General features: G+C 43.7%; 1 protein-coding gene across 1 annotated transcript in view; it reads left to right on the plus strand.

The window, feature by feature from the left end:
- The window catches only part of LOC131938717 (cadherin-related tumor suppressor), a 91,936-nt gene that overhangs the window by 36,226 nt on the left and 31,545 nt on the right, over positions 1-24,165 (plus strand). The window contains exons 3-5 of the mRNA XM_059296852.1: positions 16,954-17,149; positions 17,547-17,890; positions 20,193-20,394. Of these exons, the coding sequence (XP_059152835.1) occupies positions 16,954-17,149; positions 17,547-17,890; positions 20,193-20,394 (742 nt within the window). The remainder of the gene's footprint in view (positions 1-16,953; positions 17,150-17,546; positions 17,891-20,192; positions 20,395-24,165) is intronic.

The raw sequence follows: 24,165 nt of genomic DNA on the forward strand, positions 1-24,165 counted from the left end.
CAGTTTAAATCAAGGTTAGACATTGTTACATGACTTATACATGCGTGTTGTTTTAGTCAGTTTAAATCAAGGTTAGACATTGTTACATGACTTATACATGCGTGTTGTCTAGTCAGTTTAAATCAAGGTTAGACATAGTTACATGACTTATACCTGGGTATTGTCTAGTCAGTTTAAATCAAGGTTAGACATTGTTACATGACTTATACATGCGTGTTGTTTTAGTCAGTTTAAATCAAGGTTAGACATTGTTACATGACTTATACATGCGTGTTGTCTAGTCAGTTTAAATCAAGGTTAGACATTGTTACATGACTTATACCTGGGTATTGTCTAGTCAGTTTAAATCAAGGTTAGACATTGTTACATGACTTATACATGCGTGTTGTTTTAGTCAGTTTAAATCAAGGTTAGACATTGTTACATGACTTATACATGCGTGTTGTTTTAGTCAGTTTAAATCAAGGTTAGACATTGTTACATGACTTATACATGCGTGTTGTCTAGTCAGTTTAAATCAAGGTTAGACATTGTTACATGACTTATACATGCGTGTTGTCTAGTCAGTTTAAATCCAGGTTAGACATTGTTACATGACTTATACATGCGTGTTGTCTAGTCAGTTTAAATCAAGGTTAGACATTGTTACATGACTTATACATGCGTGTTGTCTAGTCAGTTTAAATCAAGGTTAGACATTGTTACATGACTTATACCTGGGTATTGTCTAGTCAGTTTAAATCAAGGTTAGACATTGTTACATGACTTATACATGCGTGTTGTTTTAGTCAGTTTAAATCAAGGTTAGACATTGTTACATGACTTATACATGCGTGTTGTCTAGTCAGTTTAAATCAAGGTTAGACATTGTTACATGACTTATACATGCGTGTTGTTTTAGTCAGTTTAAATCAAGGTTAGACATTGTTACATGACTTATACATGCGTGTTGTCTAGTCAGTTTAAATCAAGGTTAGACATTGTTACATGACTTATACATGCGTGTTGTCTAGTCAGTTTAAATCAAGGTTAGACATTGTTACATGACTTATACATGCGTGTTGTCTAGTCAGTTTAAATCAAGGTTAGACATTGTTACATGACTTATACATGCGTGTTGTCTAGTCAGTTTAAATCAAGGTTAGACATTGTTACACGACTTATACATGCGTGTTGTCTAGTCAGTTTAAATCAAGGTTAGACATTGTTACATGACTTATACATGCGTGTTGTCTAGTCAGTTTAAATCAAGGTTAGACATTGTTACATGACTTATACATGCGTGTTGTCTAGTCAGTTTAAATCAAGGTTAGACATTGTTACATGACTTATACATGCGTGTTGTCTAGTCAGTTTAAATCAAGGTTAGACATTGTTACATGACTTATACATGCGTGTTGTTTTAGTCAGTTTAAATGAAGGTTAGACATTGTTACATGACTTATACATGCGTGTTGTTTTAGTCAGTTTAAATCCAGGTTAGACATTGTTACATGACTTATACATGCGTGTTGTTTTAGTCAGTTTAAATCAAGGTTAGACATTGTTACATGACTTATACATGCGTGTTGTCTAGTCAGTTTAAATCAAGGTTAGACATTGTTACATGACTTATACATGCGTGTTGTCTAGTCAGTTTAAATCAAGGTTAGACATTGTTACATGACTTATACATGCGTGTTGTCTAGTCAGTTTAAATCAAGGTTAGACATTGTTACATGACTTATACATGCGTGTTGTCTAGTCAGTTTAAATCAAGGTTAGACATTGTTACATGACTTATACATGCGTGTTGTCTAGTCAGTTTAAATCAAGGTTAGACATTGTTACATGACTTATACATGCGTGTTGTCTAGTCAGTTTAAATCAAGGTTAGACATTGTTACATGACTTATACATGCGTGTTGTCTAGTCAGTTTAAATCAAGGTTAGACATTGTTACATGACTTATACATGCGTGTTGTCTAGTCAGTTTAAATCAAGGTTAGACATTGTTACATGACTTATACCTGGGTATTTTCTAGTCAGTTTAAATCAAGGTTAGACATTGTTACATGACTTATACATGCGTGTTGTTTTAGTCAGTTTAAATGAAGGTTAGACATTGTTACATGACTTATACATGCGTGTTGTTTTAGTCAGTTTAAATCAAGGTTAGACATTGTTACATGACTTATACATGCGTGTTGTTTTAGTCAGTTTAAATCAAGGTTAGACATTGTTACATGACTTATACATGCGTGTTGTTTTAGTCAGTTTAAATCAAGGTTAGACATTGTTACATGACTTATACCTGGTATTGTTTTAGGCGAGCACCGTTGCAACAAGCTAAAATAACCAGTTTGTGTCCCGTGTATTTTCTTGTAGCACTTCACACAGCAGCCAAAGAACTAGTTAACCTGTTTAGAACATCAAACACACACCTGATTACTACATACATTTTAAACGTTGGCATCTCCATGTTAACGTGCACTAAAATGTCGTGTTTTCTTTTTGACCAAATCATGTCGCAGGCACTAAAATGGCGCATTTTCTTTTAGCTTTTTATTTTATTCTTTAGCTGAAACGTCTCAAGTGTTTTTTTCACTTAAAAAAAGCGCTTGTGGATGTATGTGTATGTAGTGGGTGGGGGAGAAAGGAAAGACTGATGACAAATTCCATCACATCCTTCTACTGTCCCTGACAGCCCAATTTCTACTCAAGCCACTTGCCCCCTCCCTCACCGTTTGCCCCCCCCCCCCCCCCCCACCGTTGGCCCTTACCCAGTTGGCCTTACCACGCTGTCCCCTCTACATTTCCTAGCCATTGTACCACAGTGGCCACGTGTGAACGTTGATCCCACATGAAACCATTGTCCCAGTGACCCCCCACCCCCACCCCCTAATTCTCCACCTCCGGTCCCCATTGTTCTGGTCTTTAGCTGGCATTACGGCGGGTGAGGCGCTAATGGCCGTACTTGTCTCTAATGACATCATTTCTTGTAATACACAATTACCATCACGTGACCCACACGCTGCTACTGTTACCACTGGTACCCACAGCAGGACTTAGCGACTGTCTTGGAGGAATTCTCCCCAGGAAGTTCATAAAGCCAAAGTGTCTTGTCCTGTCTGATAGTTTTACCATCTCCACAATTTGGTCGGCATTCATCCGCTCTTATCCTCTACCACCATCTGTCATTTACATCTCATTTGTAAGAATTTCGCGAGGGTCTCTGTGTGTGAGTGTGTGGTGAGAATACCGTCAATTTCGTGAGGGTTGTCTATGTGTGTGTGTGGTGAGAATACCGTCAATTTCGTGAGGGTGTGTGGCGAGAATACCGTCAATTTCGTGAGGGTGTGTCTATGTGTGTGAGTGTGTGTGTGTGTGGTGAGAAAACCGTCAATTTCGTATGTCTATATGTGTGTGTGTGTGGTGAGAACACCGTCAATGTGTGTGTGTGTCTGTGTGTGTATGTGCGTGTGTCTATGTGTGTTGAGAACATCTTCAGACACTCAGCTGTTACTACAGAGCCCCTCTGGCTTGATCAATTCACATGTAAAGTAGTTACAATTGAACAACTGTTCTAGATCTTCGTTTCACCAGGGGCAGTCAGGCCATTCAACTACAACACGGCTTCTGTTATCTCTCAATTAAAAAGTCTAATGAAATTACGTTCTAAATAAATTACATCAACTCCAACTAACTGGCTTGTAAAAATGAAAAGTCCTATGAATAGTTCTCGGTTAAAGAATATCGGAAACATCGGGGCAAGGGATTAGTACCATCGCTTACCCAAAGATTAAAATATACTTAAAGCATCGTTTTTTTTTTAAAAAAGCACGCTTTTTTTGAGCTGTGAAATAATATTTGTTGTAATCGAAATATGTGATTCTTCTTCTTAAATCGTATGTTGGCCCTTAAATAAGGCTGTCGGCCCTATCTCCTGTCGGCCTTTTGGATGTCGGCCTTTTGGATGTCGGCTTTTTGTCTCATACCCGTATATTAGAGTTGTAGAGCTGATAGCCCAGCTATAGTTCTACAGCTAACGGCCCAGCTATAGTTCTACAGCTAACGACCCAGCTATAGTTCTACAGCTAACGGCCCAGCTATAGTTCTACAGCTATAGTTCTACAGCTAACGGCCTAGCTATATTTGTACAGCTAACGGCCCAGCTATAGTTCTACAGCTAACGGCCCAGCTATAGTTCTACAGCTAACGGCCCAGCTATAGTTTTGATGATTATTCCAAGAATATTTATTGTCGAGACGTCTTTTCCCATTATTTCCTTTAATTTTCTGTTGGCTTTTTTACGCCAATCTCCCTGTCATCTTCCATTCAATCCAATCTTCTTCACCAAAATTAGGTTAGATTAATGTCCCGCGTTGAAGAAATAAGCAAACACTCTGGGTTGTTCACGCCAGAGACTGGACTAAGAGCTCGGCGCCCACCGATAGGTTACTATCAATAATAAACTGATGGAGCTGACACTTTTCAACTGCTAGCTGGTGAATGGAACCGACACTTTCAACTACTTGTGCTGATTGTCTTCTAACTCAGTGGTCAGTGGCTTGCGTGGGGCGTGCCAAGAACAGAATCGCTGACTGTATTGGTCATGTCATAGGCAGTCAGTGCTGGATAAAAGATGGCTACTTTTGTCACCGTGCTTTGTAATTACAAAAACTAATGACATTTTGTTGTTGTTAAGTTTGGAAAAAAAGTTACTGTGGCTCTGGATGAGTTTCCATGACGATCGAAGAAAAGTTGGCGCCCTGACAATCGAGTCGATTGTGGCACCCCATGCACCCTTCTTGTGACGGACGAGTCTGGCCACACGGCCCATAATGTTCTGTCTTACACAAATGATCTGTGGTGCCAAGCTAGCCACGGGGTGGTCATCCCCCCCCTCCCCCCCCGCTCCACCCACGTTTAGTCGTGTATGCCAAGTTTAGCTAGACGAATCATTATTCAATTTTAGACTTTAAATATGTGTCGTGTTAGCGCTGTTTTAAAGGTCAGAACGTTTTCATGTTGTGACTTGTATGGTCTTGTGTCCCAACAGCATTCACTCAACCACAGACTGACTTTATACAATGGTACAGCATTCACTCAACTACAGGGTGACTTTATACAATGGTACAGCATTCACTCAACTACAGACTTTATACAATGGTACAGCATTCACTCAACTACAGACATTTTTTTCAATAGATTAAACAAATGACGACCATACAACACCTTTCTTTCACCAGCCTTTAACCACCCACAAAAACCAATGAAAGTTTTTTTATACAATAAATGGCCGTGAAAGTTTTTATACATAATTAAATACATCAATTTTCACCAAGGTTCTAATTAAAAATCAAATCAATATGTGGCCAGTGACCAAGATCACAAATGGGTTACATGAGCCAGTTGTCAGTTTGTGTTTACCAAGCTGGTTTTATGGAAATAACCTCTAGAGTTGTTGGTGTGGGACTCAGGGTGGAGTAGTGAACAGCCAAACTTACTGGTGGATTGGTGACATACAGGAACTGGTGGATTGGTGACATACAGGAACTGGTGGATTGGTGACATACAGGAACTGGTGGATTGGTGACATACAGGAACTGGTGGATTGGTGACATACAGGAACTGGTGGATTGGTGACATACAGGAACTGGTGGATTGTTGACCTATAGAGCTGGTGGATGGTGAACGTTGGACTTTGGACACCGACGAAGAAAGTAAAGTGACATCACCTCCAATCCTTTACTCTGGTGCCTTCATTAAGACATGACAACGAATCAGTCTTCATTTATAATTGATGCCCACTCCACGTTGTGTGAAGTAGCTGAAACTACTAGTTGAGACCACTTGATTGATGGCTACTGGGCAGTTGCGTTAGAGAGACATCGTGTCTCGCCATACGGCCCATCTTGTTTTGTCTTACACACATCATTTGTTCAGTAGCTGGAAGTATTTTTTAAGACTAGGGCTAGTTCTGAACACCCACCTCCCCCACATACAGCGTATTATATTTGTAACGGAATTATATAATTCGCAACGTACTTAACGCCATATTTAGCCAGATAATTTAGCATTGATACATTTTGAGTACTAACTATAGTATGTGCCTGGTGATTTCACTTCTTCTTTGATTCAGTACATGTTCAAGCTTTAAAATGACCAACTGTACAACAAACAAAGCTAAATAAGAACATGGCGCTAAAGTACTATATTCTTCTGAGGATGTGTGGCATAGAAAATCTCGACAACAAAGCACGTATGGCTACTGGTGTGAGTTAAAGCAAGGTGCGGCTGGTGCTCATATCTGTCAGGGAGGGGGGGGGGGGGGTGGGGGGTGAATGGCACCCCGCAGGACAGACCATTGTTGTGGCTTTCACAGATGTATGGATTCCACTGGTCATATGTTTTCCTGTGACCCCAGGCTGGTGCGGGTATGAGGGATTCCACTGGTCATATGTTTTCCTTTGACCCCCAGGCTGGTGCGGGTATGAGGGATTCCACTGGTCATATGTTTTCCTTTGACCCCCAGGCTGGTGCGGGTATGAGGGATTCCACTGGTCATATGTTTTCCTGTGACCCCAGGCTGGTGCGGGTATGAGGGATTCCACTGGTCATATGTTTTCCTTTGACCCCCAGGCTGGTGCGGGTATGAGGGATTCCACTGGTCATATGTTTTCCTTTGACCCCAGGCTGGTGCGGGTATGAGGGATTCCACTGGTCATATGTTTTCCTTTGACCCCAGGCTGGTGCGGGTATGAGGGATTCCACTGGTCATATGTTTTCCTTTGACCCCAGGCTGGTGCGGGTATGAGGGATTCCACTGGTCATATGTTTTCCTTTGACCCCAGGCTGGTGCGGGTATGAGGGATTCCACTGGTCATATGTTTTCCTTTGACCCCAGGCTGGTGCGGGTATGAGGGATTCCACTGGTCATATGTTTTCCTTTGACCCCAGGCTGGTGCGGGTATGAGGGATTCCACTGGTCATATGTTTTCCTTTGACCCTAGGCTGGTGCGGGTATGGGGGATTCCACTGGTCATATGTTTTCCTTTGACCCCAGGCTGGTGCGGGTATGAGGGATTCCACTGGTCATATGTTTTCCTTTGACCCCAGGCTGGTGCGGGTATGAGGGATTCCACTGGTCATATGTTTTCCTTTGACCCCAGGCTGGTGCGGGTATGAGGGATTCCACTGGTCATATGTTTTCCTTTGACCCCAGGCTGGTGCGGGTATGAGGGATTCCACTGGTCATATGTTTTCCTTTGACCCCAGGCTGGTGCGGGTATGAGGGATTCCACTGGTCATATGTTTTCCTTTGACCCCAGGCTGGTGCGGGTATGAGGGATTCCACTGGTCATATGTTTTCCTTTGACCCCCAGGCTGGTGCGGGTATGAGGGATTCCACTGGTCATATGTTTTCCTTTGACCCCAGGCTGGTGCGGGTATGAGGGATTCCACTGGTCATATGTTTTCCTTTGACCCCAGGCTGGTGCGGGTATGAGGGATTCCACTGGTCATATGTTTTCCTTTGACCCCAGGCTGGTGCGGGTATGAGGGATTCCACTGGTCATATGTTTTCCTTTGACCCCAGGCTGGTGCGGGTATGAGGGATTCCACTGGTCATATGTTTTCCTTTGACCCCAGGCTGGTGCGGGTATGAGGGATTCCACTGGTCATATGTTTTCCTTTGACCCCAGGCTGGTGCGGGTATGAGGGATTCCACTGGTCATATGTTTTCCTTTGACCCCAGGCTGGTGCGGGTATGAGGGATTCCACTGGTCATATGTTTTCCTTTGACCCCCAGGCTGGTGCGGGTATGAGGGATTCCACTGGTCATATGTTTTCCTTTGACCCCAGGCTGGTGCGGGTATGAGGGATTCCACTGGTCATATGTTTTCCTTTGACCCCCAGGCTGGTGCGGGTATGAGGGATTCCACTGGTCATATGTTTTCCTTTGACCCCAGGCTGGTGCGGGTATGAGGGATTCCACTGGTCATATGTTTTCCTTTGACCCCAGGCTGGTGCGGGTATGAGGGATTCCACTGGTCATATGTTTTCCTTTGACCCCCAGGCTGGTGCGGGTATGAGGGATTCCACTGGTCATATGTTTTCCTTTGACCCCAGGCTGGTGCGGGTATGAGGGATTCCACTGGTCATATGTTTTCCTTTGACCCCAGGCTGGTGCGGGTATGAGGGATTCCACTGGTCATATGTTTTCCTTTGACCCCCAGGCTGGTGCGGGTATGAGGGATTCCACTGGTCATATGTTTTCCTTTGACCCCAGGCTGGTGCGGGTATGAGGGATTCCACTGGTCATATGTTTTCCTTTGACCCCAGGCTGGTGCGGGTATGAGGGATTCCACTGGTCATATGTTTTCCTTTGACCCCAGGCTGGTGCGGGTATGAGGGATTCCACTGGTCATATGTTTTCCTTTGACCCCAGGCTGGTGCGGGTATGAGGGATTCCACTGGTCATATGTTTTCCTTTGACCCCAGGCTGGTGCGGGTATGAGGGATTCCACTGGTCATATGTTTTCCTTTGACCCCAGGCTGGTGCGGGTATGAGGGATTCCACTGGTCATATGTTTTCCTTTGACCCCAGGCTGGTGCGGGTATGAGGGATTCCACTGGTCATATGTTTTCCTTTGACCCCAGGCTGGTGCGGGTATGAGGGATTCCACTGGTCATATGTTTTCCTTTGACCCCAGGCTGGTGCGGGTATGAGGGTTGTGGGCTGAAGCCAGCAGTAATAAACTTCTTCCCCGGCCACCCGTCATCTCTGAGCGGTCATTATGTCCTGGAGGCAGGGCCAGTGAAAATAAATCTCTGTTAGTCTTCAGACGGGCTGGTAGCACAAGTACTGTCTGCTTGTGCACCATTTGATGGGTCTCACCAGTAGTCTCAGTATGTGCACCAACTATTTGATGGGTCTCACCAATAGTCTCAGTATGTGCACCAGCTATTTGATGGGTCTATATATTAATAGGCCATTACAAGTTTTATGATATAACAGTAACAGTATCTTTGAAATTGTGTGTAAGGGACTTCACTAACTTTACCCATTAATATGCGTACATAGTTTATACACACTCATAGTAAGTTTGCACCGCCATCCCTATGTGTATTAACATGTTTCCATCCATTCATACACACACATGTAATGTGCACACGTGTTGGCGAATGTGTAAACTGTTGAGACGTTAACTCTGGCCACAACACACGAGTAAAATGTGGAGGGTTTAGAAAACCTCGCGACTGGCGTGTCCCCATGGCATCTTTACCCTCCTGATGGATGATAATTTATTGGCTCGAACCGAAAGAAAACATGCTATTACAAGCCCGATAGCTGGGTCAGGGACAAGACTTTGTCTCCCACAGAAAACTGAATTGTTCACATGAAAGGAGACTTCTGATTATTGAATGCACTTTTTTTTAGACGAGGGGGAGAAAGAAAATCCTAAAATGAAAACCAACAGAACCGGAAAAAAGATGACAAATAGCATTGGCAAATTGAGCTAGTTTTTAAGCCCTCTGCTCTCGAGTGGAGGGGGGTGAAGACAAATAGTCTTGTTCGTGGAGTGGCTCGCAATGATTTCCGTCTGGCGTGTGGTAGGAGACATCCCTAGCTTTGGTAACACATTTAGCTTTACACTTGCAATCAGACAGCTGGTTTAAAAACACGTGTAACTAGCATTGAAGGATTTTTAAAGCTGTTGACTGACATATTGGTTCTGAAGTTGTTTACCTTTGGTAATAAATGACGCTTCAATCGAGTGATGTATAACAAATGGTGTTGTCATCGGCTATGTGCAACAAATTATGCCATCAGCTGATGTAAAATAAACGATGTGCTCATCATCGGATGCGGAACAAATGAAGATGTGACCAACTGATGTAAAATAAATGATGTGCTCATCATGGGATGCAGAACCAATGAAGATGTGACCAACTGATGTAAAATAAAAGATGTTATCATCAGGTGATGTGTCCTCTGGTTCCTATTGGAGCTGGCAACAACTGGGATACATTCTTCTCTTCTTACTGGTTTGTTGAAGAGAGCTAGAATCAAATAACCATAACAACGTGAAGAAATATTTGCATCTCTTGTTTGAAACATAGCTGCGTAGTTGCTCCACACAGAGGACCCAAACTGTCCACACACACACTGTCCACACCTACACACACACACACTGTCCACACCTACACACACACACACACTGTCCACACCTACACACACACACACTGTCCACACCTACACACACACACACTGTCCACACACACAGTCCACACACACTGTCCACACACACAGTCCACCCACAGTACACACACAGTCCACCCACATAGTCACTCAACACACCCCACACAAAGGACGCCCCCCACAGTCCACCCCCACAGTCCAACCACACAGTCCACCCACACAGTCACTCAACACACTCCACACAAAAGACCCACACAGTCCATACAATCAGTCCCCCCCACACAGTCACTCAACACACTCCACACAATCACCCAGCACTAGAGCCCAGTCTATCATTGTGTTCCAGCCCAACTTACCAATGACAGAAGCGACTTATCTTTGAGTCCACAAGACCTCGCGTCTGTCCTACACAAGACATCCTCTCTGTGCTCCACTAGTCGGTATGGACATCAATTTATGCTACAGTAGACAATTTCCCCAGCTCTTGGTACATCAAGTTGGCCGTGATAAAGTGGCCTGTTGTTTTAGTAGTTTGTTCGGTATACAGTAACCTATCTTGACTTGGTTGTTTTAGTAGTTTGTTCGATATACAGTAACCTAGCGGTATACAGTAATCTAGCGGTATACAGTAACCTATCTTGACTTGGTTAAACCGTGTTTTTAGCTACATATTTTGACTTTATATTTGCAGCATACATAGCCTGGCGTATTAGAATGTTTACATCAAATATTGCCTGTTGTATTAGAATATTTACAGCAAACATTGCCTGTATTGATCAGAACGCTCGACTCGCCTATCGATATTCCTTTATTACTTAACCCAAGACAGCAACAAGGCGCTAACTCTTGCTAGCTGAAACACTTGAACTAATCCTTTAATCTTTACGACATCATACAAGCAGAAGCTCATTTTGCGAGTAATTCATCATCCCACCGCGAACACCCCTCTAAAGCAATTAAACTACCCTGGCTCAGCGCCACCACGGCCCAATCATTCTCTGCTGTAAGCTTTGCCTCCCTTTTCTCTTAAGCCAATTTCTAGAATATTTCTTTTTCTCTCCAAATTTCCCCGTCTTGAAAGTTCTTTCATGTACTGTAGAAAAAAAAAGGTTAAAACAGAGAGTCCCCTGTAACGGGTATATGTAAGAGGTTCTTGGGCCATCCATCAGGCCACGTCCAGTCTGCGTGATGTCTGCTACAGGAACTGTTCCTGACGTCTCACCACACCATCCTCCCCACACCATCCTCCCCACACCATCCTCCCCACACCATCCTCACCACACTATCCTCACCACACTATCCTCCCCACACTATCCTCCCCACATTGTCTCAGTCCTCTTTAATTAGCTGCAACATTTCACTCCGTTGTTTTTCTCCCACCCACTGCTTTATGTTTTGGTTATTCCTTTGTCTAGGGGCGCCATACATTCGTCCTTATCTTACGTACCGGCTCAAAACGGGGGAATCGCGACGGAAAATCACTGGGAAAAATTGAGTTCAGCTAATGCAAGTAGTAGGGAATGATTGTGTCAGACTTATGCAAGTAGTCGGGAATGATTGTGTCAGACTTATGCGAGTAGTCGGGAATGATTGCGCCTCTAGGGATTGTATTTGCTGGCGGGGCTGGGGTGGCAGTAGCTGATGTTTCTCACACATTTAAAATGGGTGGCTATCGCTCATTCTCTACATTAGTTATACCACTGCTTACGTATTCTAAAACTATTAATATATTGGAAGAATAAAACGGCTGATGTTTTGTTAAGTGAACTAAAGTCCATGTGTCGTACGCCCCGTCATACCCCCCCCCCACCCCCCTCCCCCCGTCACCCTACTTCACACATCAGCTTCACCTCCATATTAAAACAGCCCGAGATACTTTGAAAAACTCAATCGCAGAGTTAGACAAAGCATAATTCATGTTATAGCCATACATTCTCTCAGCCATTTGGCTACCGTTCCACACCCCTATATGCTATAGCTGTTGATAACACTTCGCCACAGCCATAACTTGTACCATTTCCCACAGCTATAACATACCATTTCCCACAGCCATAACTTGTACCATTTCACGCAGCCATAACATGCCATTTCACACAGCCATAACATACCATTTCCCACAGCCATAACTTGTACCATTTCACGCAGCCATAACATGCCGTTTCCCATTTACCACAGCCATAACATACCATTTCCCGCAGCCATAACATACCATTCCCCACAGCCATAACATACCATTTCCCACAGCCATAACATACCATTTCCCACAGCCATAACATACCATTTCCCACAGCCATAACATACCATTTCCCACAGCCATAACATACTATTTCCCACAGCCATAACTTGTACCATTTCACGCAGTCATAACATGCCGTTTCCCATTTCCCACAGCCATAACATACCATTTCCCGCAGCCATAACATACCATTCCCCACAGCCATAACATACCATTTCCCAGAGCCATAACATACCATTTCCCACAGCCATAACATACCATTTCCCACAGCCATAACTTGTACCATTTCCCAGAGCCATAACATACCATTCCCCACAGCCATAACATACCATTTCCCACAGCCATAACTTGTACCATTTCCCAGAGCCATAACATACCATTCCCCACAGCCATAACTTGTACCATTCCCCACAGCCATAAGATACCATTTCCCACAGCCATAACTTGTACCATTCCCCACAGCCATAACATACCATTCCCCACAGCCATAACATACCATTTCCCACAGCCATAACATACCATTTCCCAAAGCCATGCCTACCTTAGCCTAGTGAGGAACACGAATGTTTGCCTGCACCCTGCTACCCATCCATCATGTTCCGCTAATAGAGTTTTCGTCTCACAAGAAGGGCCCACGCCCGACCCTGCAACAATTCGATTAGCAGTTTAACTTCTCTTCAATTGCCTTCATTCAGCGAGCATAGCATAGAGATGCCTCAATACACGAGGATAAGCTTGATAAACCTATACAATTATACGAGCAATCTAATTTGATCGTTTTTCTGTATCATATATATATATATATATATATATATATATATATATATATATATATATATATATATATATATATATATATATATATATATATATATATAATGCAATTATTCGTCGTTTGTTTCGCTCCAGTTGTAAAAATAGTTTTTATTTAAAGAGTTATCCTATCATATCTTAGGTCATATGTTACGGCGATGCCGATTGAAAAGCTGTCATTTTTTAAAATAGTTCTGATAGTTTAATGTTACATGTGAATGAATATGTTAGTGGTGTGTTGAATAATGGAGCCCTTCTAGTTGGTTCTATTCTATTTGTTGTTAGATAAAAATGTCACGGAATATGTTGGTGGTGTGTTGAATCATGGAGCCCTTCTAGTTGGTGCTATTCTATTTGTTGTTGAATAAACTGTGAAGTAAACAAACCCACGGCTGGCACTACGTCTCTACCTTGTCTGAAACATGTGTTGTCACGTGATACCCATAACACGAGCTACCTTTGAGCCGTCATGTTTTACTGCTTTAATTCTAAGACAAACAACGTTTGGTGGCGCAGGTCATAACAGTCGTCTTGATGCTTTGAAATCTTCTGTAGTCGATTCTATGTTGGCGCTCGTCATGTCTTGATGCTTTGAAATCTTCTGTAGTCATGCTTTAAAATAAGCCTGTGTTTAGAGCTAGTGACTGTATATGGCTGGGGTAAGACTTTGGTCTGACCCAGCAATTGCTGATGACCGGTAACTTTAGTCCTGTAAGTAGCCTGAGTCAGTGGTCTCCTCCACCTGATTTTGTCTGACCCAGCAGTTTCTGATGACCCAAGTTCTGTAAGTAGCCTGAGTCAGTGAACTCCTCCACCTAGTTTTGTCTGACCCAGCAGTTTCTGATGACCCAAGTTCTGTAAGTAGCCTGAGTCAGTGGTCTCCTCCACCTGATTTTGTCTGACCCAGCAGTTTCTGATGACCCAAGTTCTGTAAGTAGCCTGAGTCAGTGGTCTCATCCACCTAGTTTAGTCTGACCCAGCAGTTTCTGATGACCGGTAACTTATTAAGTTCTGTAAGTAGCCTGAGTCAGTGGTCTCATCCACCTAGTTTAGTCTGACCCAGCAGTTTCTGATGACCGGTAACTTATTAAGTTCTGTAAGTAGCCTGAGTCAGTGGTCTCATCCACCTAGTTTAGTCTGACCCAGCAGTTTCTGGCTGTCCTTCAGAATCTCACACGTGATGTTAAACATTTCAAGCTTGTATGTTAGATGGATCAGCCGACATCCATGTATGACACATCAAACTTAGTTGCATTAGGATCATTCACGCGTGACGACTGCTGGAATTTGGGGGTGGGGGAGGGGGTTGGGTTGTATCAAACAGCGCAATTGATTTAATTGCGGTTTCATGTTTTTTTTTTTTTAAGACGAGCTCGGTGAAAAAAGCCAAATTTAAAATTGTCATGTTAATTAAGTACACCCCGCCAGCCCCAATATGATGCCTATTTTTGTGGCCAGCGGCGGCTTTTTAAATATGTTTACTCTAGCAATTATTGAATTCATGCGCCAGCTATAATCACATTACTGTCTTTAGACGGGGGGGGGGGGCGCTATTACAGAGTTGATGGGTGGTCGGACTTATGACGTGTGTAGGGGGGAGGGGAATAGACGCTGCTAAAATAGTCTGATATTATTTCATATGCCACCCCCTCCTCCCCAAGCAAGTTGATCTAAAGCTTGTCCCTATTCCCTACACGTCATGACATCGTGTTCTTGTCTACGTCATCTATGAAGTGTATGTTTCCAGTGGAGTTAAAAGTATAGGACTGTAGTTTTAAAAGTTGACGGTATAAGCATCAACTGCTGTTTCCAGTGGAGTTTAAAGTATAGGACTCTAGTTTTAAAAGTTGACGGTATAAGCACATGCCGCTATATTTCCAGTGAAGTTAAAAGTATAGGACTGTAGTTTTAAAAGTTGACGGTATAAGCACATGTCGCTATGTTTCCAGTGGAGTTAAAAGTATAGGACTGTAGTTTTAAAAGTTGACGGTATAAGCATCAACTGCTGTTTTCAGTGGAGTTTAAAGTGTAGGACTGTAGTTTTAAAAGTTGACGGTATAAGCACATGCCGCTGTCTTGAAGTCTGTCAGATGGTAGAATGCTACCACGATCAGGGAGGAACCCAACCTTACCTTGCCGAGTGACCCAGCTAGTGCTGGTAGCAGGGAGTCTCATCCAATCTCTCTGCCAGCTCTCAGCCGTCGTCTTAAATCTTGTCGGATGTAAACAATGCCGGGGTACAAACACACCCGTGGGGTGTTGATTAGCTGCAGGCCGTGGCGTGGGGGACATGCTCGTTAGCTAACCTAATTAGTCGAGCTTCTCTCGGGGCTGCACTCATTTATTTCAAACATTTCTACGGCGGCCATTGCACATTCCTGACCAACAGTTTTTTGCATGTCTTTACCTACTCATTCCCTGATACCTCGCCCCACATACTTTCATTACTGAAGAGCGTCTGCCATTTGTTAGAACTGAAATTGAACACAACATAGAAAGGGCTAATTTGTTATCTAATAGTATTGAACATACCCCTATGGTACAGAATATACCCCTATAGTACTGAACATACCCCTATAGTACTTAACATACCCCACACAGTACTAACAGACCCCAGCAGTACTTAACATCACCCCATAGTACTGAACGGTACCCAGCACCTCATCATAGAACCAAGCACCCCCCCCCCCCCTACATGATACTAAACACACCCCGCGGTTGGTACGAGGCAGCAGTGAATAAAGCCAGATGTGACTGTCCTGAGACAACACTCAAACGTCTGATGCGCTGTACCGTGGGTGTAGACATTAAGGGTAACCCTGTGGTGACAACAGCTGTCAACTAGCAGAAGACAAGACTTAACTGACTGTACAGTAACCCCCCCCCCCCCAGTGACAACAGCTGTCAACTAGCAGAAGACATGACTTAACTGACTGTACAATAACCCCCCCCCACCTTCTGGTGATAACAGCTGTCGACCAGCAGAAGACAAGACTTAACTGACTGTACTAAGTTTCGGCGGATCCCCAACAGATAAGGAAATCCAGTGGCTTAGCTCTGTCCCGGACTTGTCCATAGCCGTGGTATAGCTGCACGTGACGTTAAGACACTGAGATACTGGCCTTTACAGCGTGACGCCATTGGGGTTGTATAGGTACCACATGGGGAAAACTTGATACGAAGCATAGCGGCCTGCGGGAATTACCAAATACTAAAGATAGCACCCCGCCCAACGCTTAAGCAGGAAAATAACAAAAGAAGGGAAATATCCCTTCAGAAACTTCTAAAGCTACAGATCTGTCCTTTCTTAATCCACTAATAACGTGGCCTGCTTATGACTAAACCCAATAAATAAACAACTAAAACTAACATGAGCGCTGTATACCAATAGAAGAATAAAGGAATCTTGGCTACATTAGACCCACAGTCTTGTAGAGAAAAACTCTATCATACACAGGCCGACAGTCGTTTTTGTATTCTTCATTCACAACTCCATAAACACACGTCCACACTGGCTTCTGTCCACTAAGTCCTCTCACTAATCCCACTAACCAGTGTTCACTTGTCTTTTATAGCTAGATTTGATCTACAGAAAATATTACACGGGATAGACTCAAACCTTATTTTACCAGGGTCTCTAAACTTTTTGTTTTAACCATGTAACTGTGGCCTGTGAGTGAGTACCTCCAATAGCACGTGCAACCATTTCCCTCCCCAGGTGAGCGTGTACGTGGAGGACGAGAACGACAACCCTCCAGCCTTCTCCAGCACCATGTTTGACGCGAGCGTGTCGGAGAATGTCCCCGTCGGCAGCTCCGTTATGCGGGTCTCCGTCACTGACCCTGACACTGCTGGCACCCTGACTTTGGCCCTTAGCGGAACGGACGCTGGCAAGTTTAGGATCGTGCAGAATGGTGAGATCTTTCTTCTGGCTTGTCTTGTGTGATATTTGATAGGATTCTTCTAACTAGGTGCAGTGTAACGTGGCTGACATTCTCGATAGGATTCTTTTAACTAGGTGCAGTGTAACATGGCTAAGATTCTTGCCCAGATTTGTCATTAAGATATAGTTGAAGAACTCTGGTACTGTCTTCTAACGTATCTAGTCATCAGATCATGTGTTGGAACTGGTCTATATCAGTTGTATAAAATACTTCTCGTGTTACCATTATCTCGCTACATCTTTTGTTTCAGTAGAATTATATTATATTATTATTATATTCTTTGCTCTGTTTGTCTGAAGGTTGGGGGTCGTGTTAAAATACATTGAAACACAACTGACCAAAGCTAAACGAATGTCTGTTGTCTCAGGTACCATCTACCTGGTCCAGCAGCTGGACTATGAGACGGCCCGCTTCCACGACCTGGTGGTAGAAGCCAGCGACACCGTGTTCAGGACCACCGCCGCCATCCGCCTGAATGTGATCGACGAGAACGACAACACGCCGCGGTTCTCCCGCTCCTTCTACACGTTTGACATCGCCGAGGACAGCAAGCCGGGCTACACCGTCGGCACCGTCCTGGCCACAGACGCTGACTCTGGCAGCAACGGTCACGTCATCTACAGCGTCATCTCGGACTGGGGCAAGGAGTACTTCCTGCTGGACACCAGCCGGGGCACCTTTGTGTTGATACAGCCTGTGGACTTTGAGGAGGTCAGTTGTTAACAGGCTCACAGCTCTCTTACTATACTCTAGCTATCTACACCTACCTTAGTTCCATGTCTCATGTTGTTCCTTATTTTCCCTACATATCCCATGTTCTTCCTTATGTTCCATGTTCCCTGTGTGCATCATGTTGTTCCTTATGTTCCATGTTCCCTATGTGTCCCATGTTGTTCCTTATGTTCCATGTTCCCTATGTGTCCCATGTTGTTCCTTATGTTCCATGTTCCCTACATGTCTCATGTTGTTCCTTATGTTCCATGTTCCCTGTGTGCATCATGTTGTTCCTTATGTTCCATGTTCCCTATGTGTCCCATGTTGTTCCTTATGTTCCATGTTCCCTATGTGTCCCATGTTGTTCCTTATGTTCTATGTTCCCTATGTGTCCCATGTTGTTCCTTATGTTCCATGTTCCCTACATGTCTCATGTTGTTCCTTATGTTCCATGTTCCCTGTGTGCATCATGTTGTTCCTTATGTTCCATGTTCCCTATGTGTCCCATGTTGTTCCTTATGTTCCATGTTCCCTATGTGTCCCATGTTGTTCCTTATGTTCCATGTTCCCTATGTGTCCCATGTTGTTCCTTATGTTCCATGTTCCCTACATGTCTCATGTTGTTCCTTATGTTCCATGTTCCCTATGTGTCCCATGTTGTTCCTTATGTTCCATGTTCCCTACAGGTCTCATGTTGTTCCTTATGTTCCCTACATGTCCCATGTTGTTCCTATGTTCCTTGTTCCCTATGTGCCCTAAATGAGTCCCTATATTACAACACACATATAGGACTGTCACCAATCCTCGTATGTATGTTTTTGTCAATTAGCGACAGACGTAATCTGTTTCAAAACAACGACGCACATGTACACTAGTTATCACATTGTTAACAGGATCTAATCATTTTTAGGATGACATATGTAGGAGCTAATTAGCTTCTGATTAATGACTTTTTAAAAAAAATACCCCACCTTCTGACATGAATGTCAATGTGTTATAAATGGATGTGTTAAAGAGAAGGATTGTAGTCAACATACTATGTGCCATCAGGGGGATGTGTTATAAATGGATGTGTTATATAGCTACGTCATTTTACTGCAAGACCAATATGACGGAGGAACTACATGGTAGACCAAAGACCTACATGATAGACTAAAGACCTTTGTTATAAACGAAGTCCTACACACCTCTTTGAAGTTAAGACGAACCAAATACAAACCCTTCTTATCGCGGACTAACTAAAAAATCCAATAACTTTGTTTTCACGGTCGTGAGATCAATGGACGAGTCAGTTGATAGGGCTTGAAGTGTTTGATTGATGGCAGGTACACAATCCAAGCTTCACCTCAAAACATGCACCACTGTACCACAAGACTTGTACCACTTTACCTCAAAACATGCACCACTTTACCTCAAAACATGCACCACTTTACTACAAGACATGCACCACTTTACCAAAAGACATGTACCATTTACCACAAGACATACACAGCATGCACCACTGGCCAGTCTGATGAAGCACAAGCCACCGATCGACAGGTGATCAATCATATTGGTGGTACCTGACAGGTGCTCGCTCATTAAGTCAGAATCAAACGTGAGATATAACAGGCTGACATCTATACAGGGGGACCGTTCACTGCTCGTGTCTAGAGATGGATCGTTCTGTCAGGGCCTTGTACTACTACACACTGACACAAAGTTAGGTGAACCTGACACACAGATGAACCTGACACACACACTACACACACACTCATGGATCATGCTGTCAGGGCCTTGTACTACTACACACTGACACACAGTAAGGTGAACCTGACACACACTACACACGGGGTGTGGTCAGGGGAACTTGACACACAGACACACACTCCACATACACACACACTCATGGATCGTGCTGTCAGGGCCTTGTAAAACTACACACTGACACACAGTTAGGTGAACCTGACACACAGGTGAACCTGACACACAGGTGAACCTGACACACAGATGAACCTGACACACAGATGAACCTGACACACACAGGTGAACCTGACACACCCACTACACATGGGGTGTGGTCATGGGAACTTGACACACAGACACACACTACACATTTAAGGCTAGTGGTTAAGTTAGTTAACTGCTAGTGGTTGAGTTGGTTAACTGCCACTGGTTAAGTTGGTTAACTGCCACTGGTTAAGTTGGTTAACTGCCACTGGTTAAGTTGGTTAACTGCCACTGGTTAAGTTGGTTAACTGCCACTGGTTAAGTTGGTTAACTGGTTAAATGTGTAAAATGCCTTGTTTCTCTCCCCCAGCGCCAGCTGTACACGCTAAAGGTCATGGCCAGAGACGAAGGGTCCCAACCCCGGTCCACCGAGGTCATAGTGTACATGAATGTCAAGGACGTGAACGACAACCAGCCAGAGTTTGACCCCATGTCCTACTTTATTGAACTGTCCGAGGATGCTCCGGTGGGGAGCAGGGTGGTCAACGTTAGCGCTACTGATGTCGATTCTGGTGAGTTTCACCTGCGTGATTGTGGGATTGATTGTGGTCTGAGCTGTAATCAATGGCGTCACTTGGGAGTGGGAGTGTGGTCCGCACCGGTAACACTGTTTAGGGGAGGACACCACAACGTAAAACGTAAAATTTACTGTCAAAATAATATCACAACTGTAGGGGGAAGAGGGGTGAAAACAAACCGAACAAGTACAATTGTGCGAGGGCGGTGGGATAAATTTCCTACTCCACACTAGTTTCTAGTGTCTTTGGTTTTAGTACAATAATCTTCCCTCTGTCTCGTCTATAGCTAGGCTCCGATAATCTTACCTCTGTCATAGCAATAGCTAGGCTCGAATAATCTCTGTCTCAGTTTTAGCTTGGCTCCGATAATCTCTCTGTCTCATCTATAGCCAGGCTCCGATAATCTCTGTCTCAGTTTTAGCTAGGCTCCGATAATCTTCCCTCACATAACAGCCTCTATGGTTGACTGGCATTTAACTCAAGTTCTGTATCGACTGGTGCCCTGCATAATGACCGTCTGTGCCAGACCTTGCCTAACATCCATCTTGCCTCTACTAGCCATTGTCCAGCCACTAGCCAGGACCATCTATAACATCCATCTTGTCTCTACTGGCCATTGTCCAGTCACTATCCAGGACCATCTATAACTTCCATCTTGCCTCCAATACTCTTGACCCAAAAGACTCTCCAATAGCCAGTACTTAGTGGTGTAGAAGAAAGTCCATTGTTGTTTGTGACACTGACTTTAGGTGTGGATGTATGATATTTGACAGCTAGGCCTGTTCTCCCCCCCCCCCCCCCATATTATCTTTACTAGCAGCAGAAAGTACGTTCACCGCTAATTGCGTCCAGCTACGTGTCCTGCCCGCGCCTCTACTCCGTACATCGCACAACGCTGGGTGCACCGTATAGCGCTCGATGCACCGTATAGCGCTCGATGCAGCGTATAGCGCTCGATGCAGCGTATAGCGCTTGATGTACCGTATAGCGCTCGATGCACTGTATAGCGCTTGATGCACCGTATAGCGCTCGATGCACCGTATAACGCTCGATGCACCGTATAACGTCGTGGCGCCGCTACACTGCTATCTCCAGCAGGGCTTTAAATCCAGCCAACAGACACGCGCGGACGTAGCTCTCGATCTTGATTCAACAAGCTATAAAACAACACTTACTGCTATCTCAGTCTTACGTGGAGGACTTCATACCGGAAGTAGACATATTTTTAGTGGGAGTTGGTAGACTCGCCGTCTCCATAGCTTTCACAGACTCTACTTAGTCTTCCAAGTGTCTGCTATGACTCCACTGTCTCAGATTCCAGAGTCTGTCTCAGACTTTATAGTACGTCTTAGACTCTTGAGTGTGTCCCATAGACCATACCGTGAACGTCTGATGCCTCAGTTAGTGTAAAGGCCTCTATGATTTGAGTTAAATATTGTGTATTGTATTGACCAAAGAAGCCATTGACTATTTTAATTGGATGCATCGTCTTCTGGCCGGACGTTTCTCCCGCTGGGGATAAGCTTTTAATAATTGAGCGTTTCAAATTAATGATCGATACTTTGTTCAATAATAATAATCCGTCTCAAGAATTAAATTATCCAACTAATTGGAGCTGTTCCGTGTGTAGGGCCGTAACATAAGCGGCTTAAGGCTGGTGACACGATCGGTAGAAAGGCTAGCCAAACATTCGACAGCAAGTCTTAGAGTATCGCGCAATACTTCCCTTCACTGCTAGTTAGATAGTATGGTGCAACGCTACACTAGTTAATTTAGAGAGTATAGTCTTAGTGTAGTGTTAAAAGTATGCTATGATGTTCTTGTTTAAGTCTTGTTATTGTCTGTCATCATGTTTCATCATCTTTTGTCGTCGTGCCCAAAAAACACGGGGTAGAAAAAGTTATCTGGCCCTGGCATACGAGAGATAGTGTGGTCAGTTTCCCCATAAGTCAGGCACCCATCACAGCTGAGTGTGCTCAGGGGCGTCCTACGGATTCGACCTCGGGACCCGATCTCGAGACTTTAGTAAACTCTACCATTCGACCACGCCGTCACCACTGTCGTAATGTTTACTGTAATTAATTACTAGTATTTTATAAAAACATCAACAGTTGAAACAATTTTCCCCTCTGAACTAAGAACTGTAACATTACCCACTGAACTAAGAACTGTAACATTTTCCCACTGAACTAAGAACTGTAACCCTTGTGGCGCTAGTGCGCTAGCATCAATAAAATGCCAGACGTAGCGAACTATCGACTACAGCCAACACTCAAGATGTTGTAAAAACGCAACATTAGAATAAGAATCAAAGAATGGTCAGTATGGCCCATTGATCAAGATATAGTAAAAACACTTGAAGCCCGTAGACTGACCGGTATCAACTAGTACTTTAGTATTTACACATTTCGCATTCCACCTCGATTGTTGTTTATGTATAAACATACAACAAGTTGCCGTGTTTGATAAATAAACACGCTATACACGCTATCTTTAAAGTGTTTTTTAAGAAATCACACTTTTATTATTAAAATGAAAACAATATTTTTATTGCATCGGGACATTCTCGTGCAGATGGGATTTAAAAAAACAAATTTCCAGCAGTTGGAGGTTCAAATCGAATGTCGCAGCGATGAATATTTGATGACACGGGCTATATGGTTATTAGTTTTTGAAAGACAAAAATTGCGTCATATCGTTTAAAATATTTTTTGTCACCTTTCCCCCTCTCGCACATATAATAGATCAATAAAACAACAATTTTTGCCTTCCCCCTAAGTGTACGAACAAAAAAACTACTGCAGGGACTGACATTGAGGTTTTGGACAATCCAAACTGGTTTTTAAAACTTTAACACAAGTGCTTGTTTTCCCATTGTTTTTTACATTGGCAAGTGTCGAATGATTCAATCTAGAGTGTGGTCGCTACTGGTGTATTACATAGGTTTAACAATGGTCTAATGCGTGGACTGAAATGCCACATTATGCTGCTAAGTATTAGCTAATGTCTGTGTCGCTGTTTAACTTCAAAAATAAAGTTTGTACAAGAACTAGAAGATATTATGGGATATTATGTCAAGTAATTCAGTACTTGGTACAGTTTTCACATCATGGGATATTATGTCAAGTAATTCAGTATTTGGCACAGTTTTCACATCATGGGATATTATGTCAAGGAATTCAGCACTTGGCACAGTTTTCACACCATGGAATATTATGTCAAGGAATTCAGTACTTGGCACAGTTTTCACATCGCGACTCATCACTATACACTGCTGTAAGCATTGGGTACTTAAGAGACATTACACCGTTTCTATTTATAACTTCAATCGGGAATAACTTAACGTAGGTTTAAGTTGACCTTCGTGGAATTTGTAACGAGAAACACTTGTGTCAACTCCGTTTTGAACACCTGGACAGTAGTGAACCTATCGGCCTTGTGGAGCCAGCAGTAGTGAACCTATCGGCCTTGTGGAGCCAGCAGTAGTGAACCTATCGGCCTTGTGGAGCCAGCAGTAGTGAACCTATCGGCCTTGTGGAGCCAGCAGTAGTGAACCTATCGGCCTTGTGGAGCCAGCAGTAGTGAACCTATCGGCCTTGTGGAGCCAGCAGTAGTGAACCTATCGGCCTTGTGGAGCCAGCAGTAGTGAACCTATCGGCCTTGTGGAGCCAGCAGTAGTGAACCTATCGGCCTTGTGGAGCCAGCAGTAGTGAACCTATCGGCCTTGTGGAGCCAGCAGTAGTGAACCTATCGGCCTTGTGGAGC

This window comes from Physella acuta, unplaced genomic scaffold (genome assembly GCF_028476545.2).
Source record: "Physella acuta isolate Inbredline_101_S28 unplaced genomic scaffold, ASM2847654v3 ptg000017l, whole genome shotgun sequence".
In the NCBI taxonomy this organism is placed as follows: Eukaryota; Metazoa; Mollusca; class Gastropoda; family Physidae; genus Physella; species Physella acuta.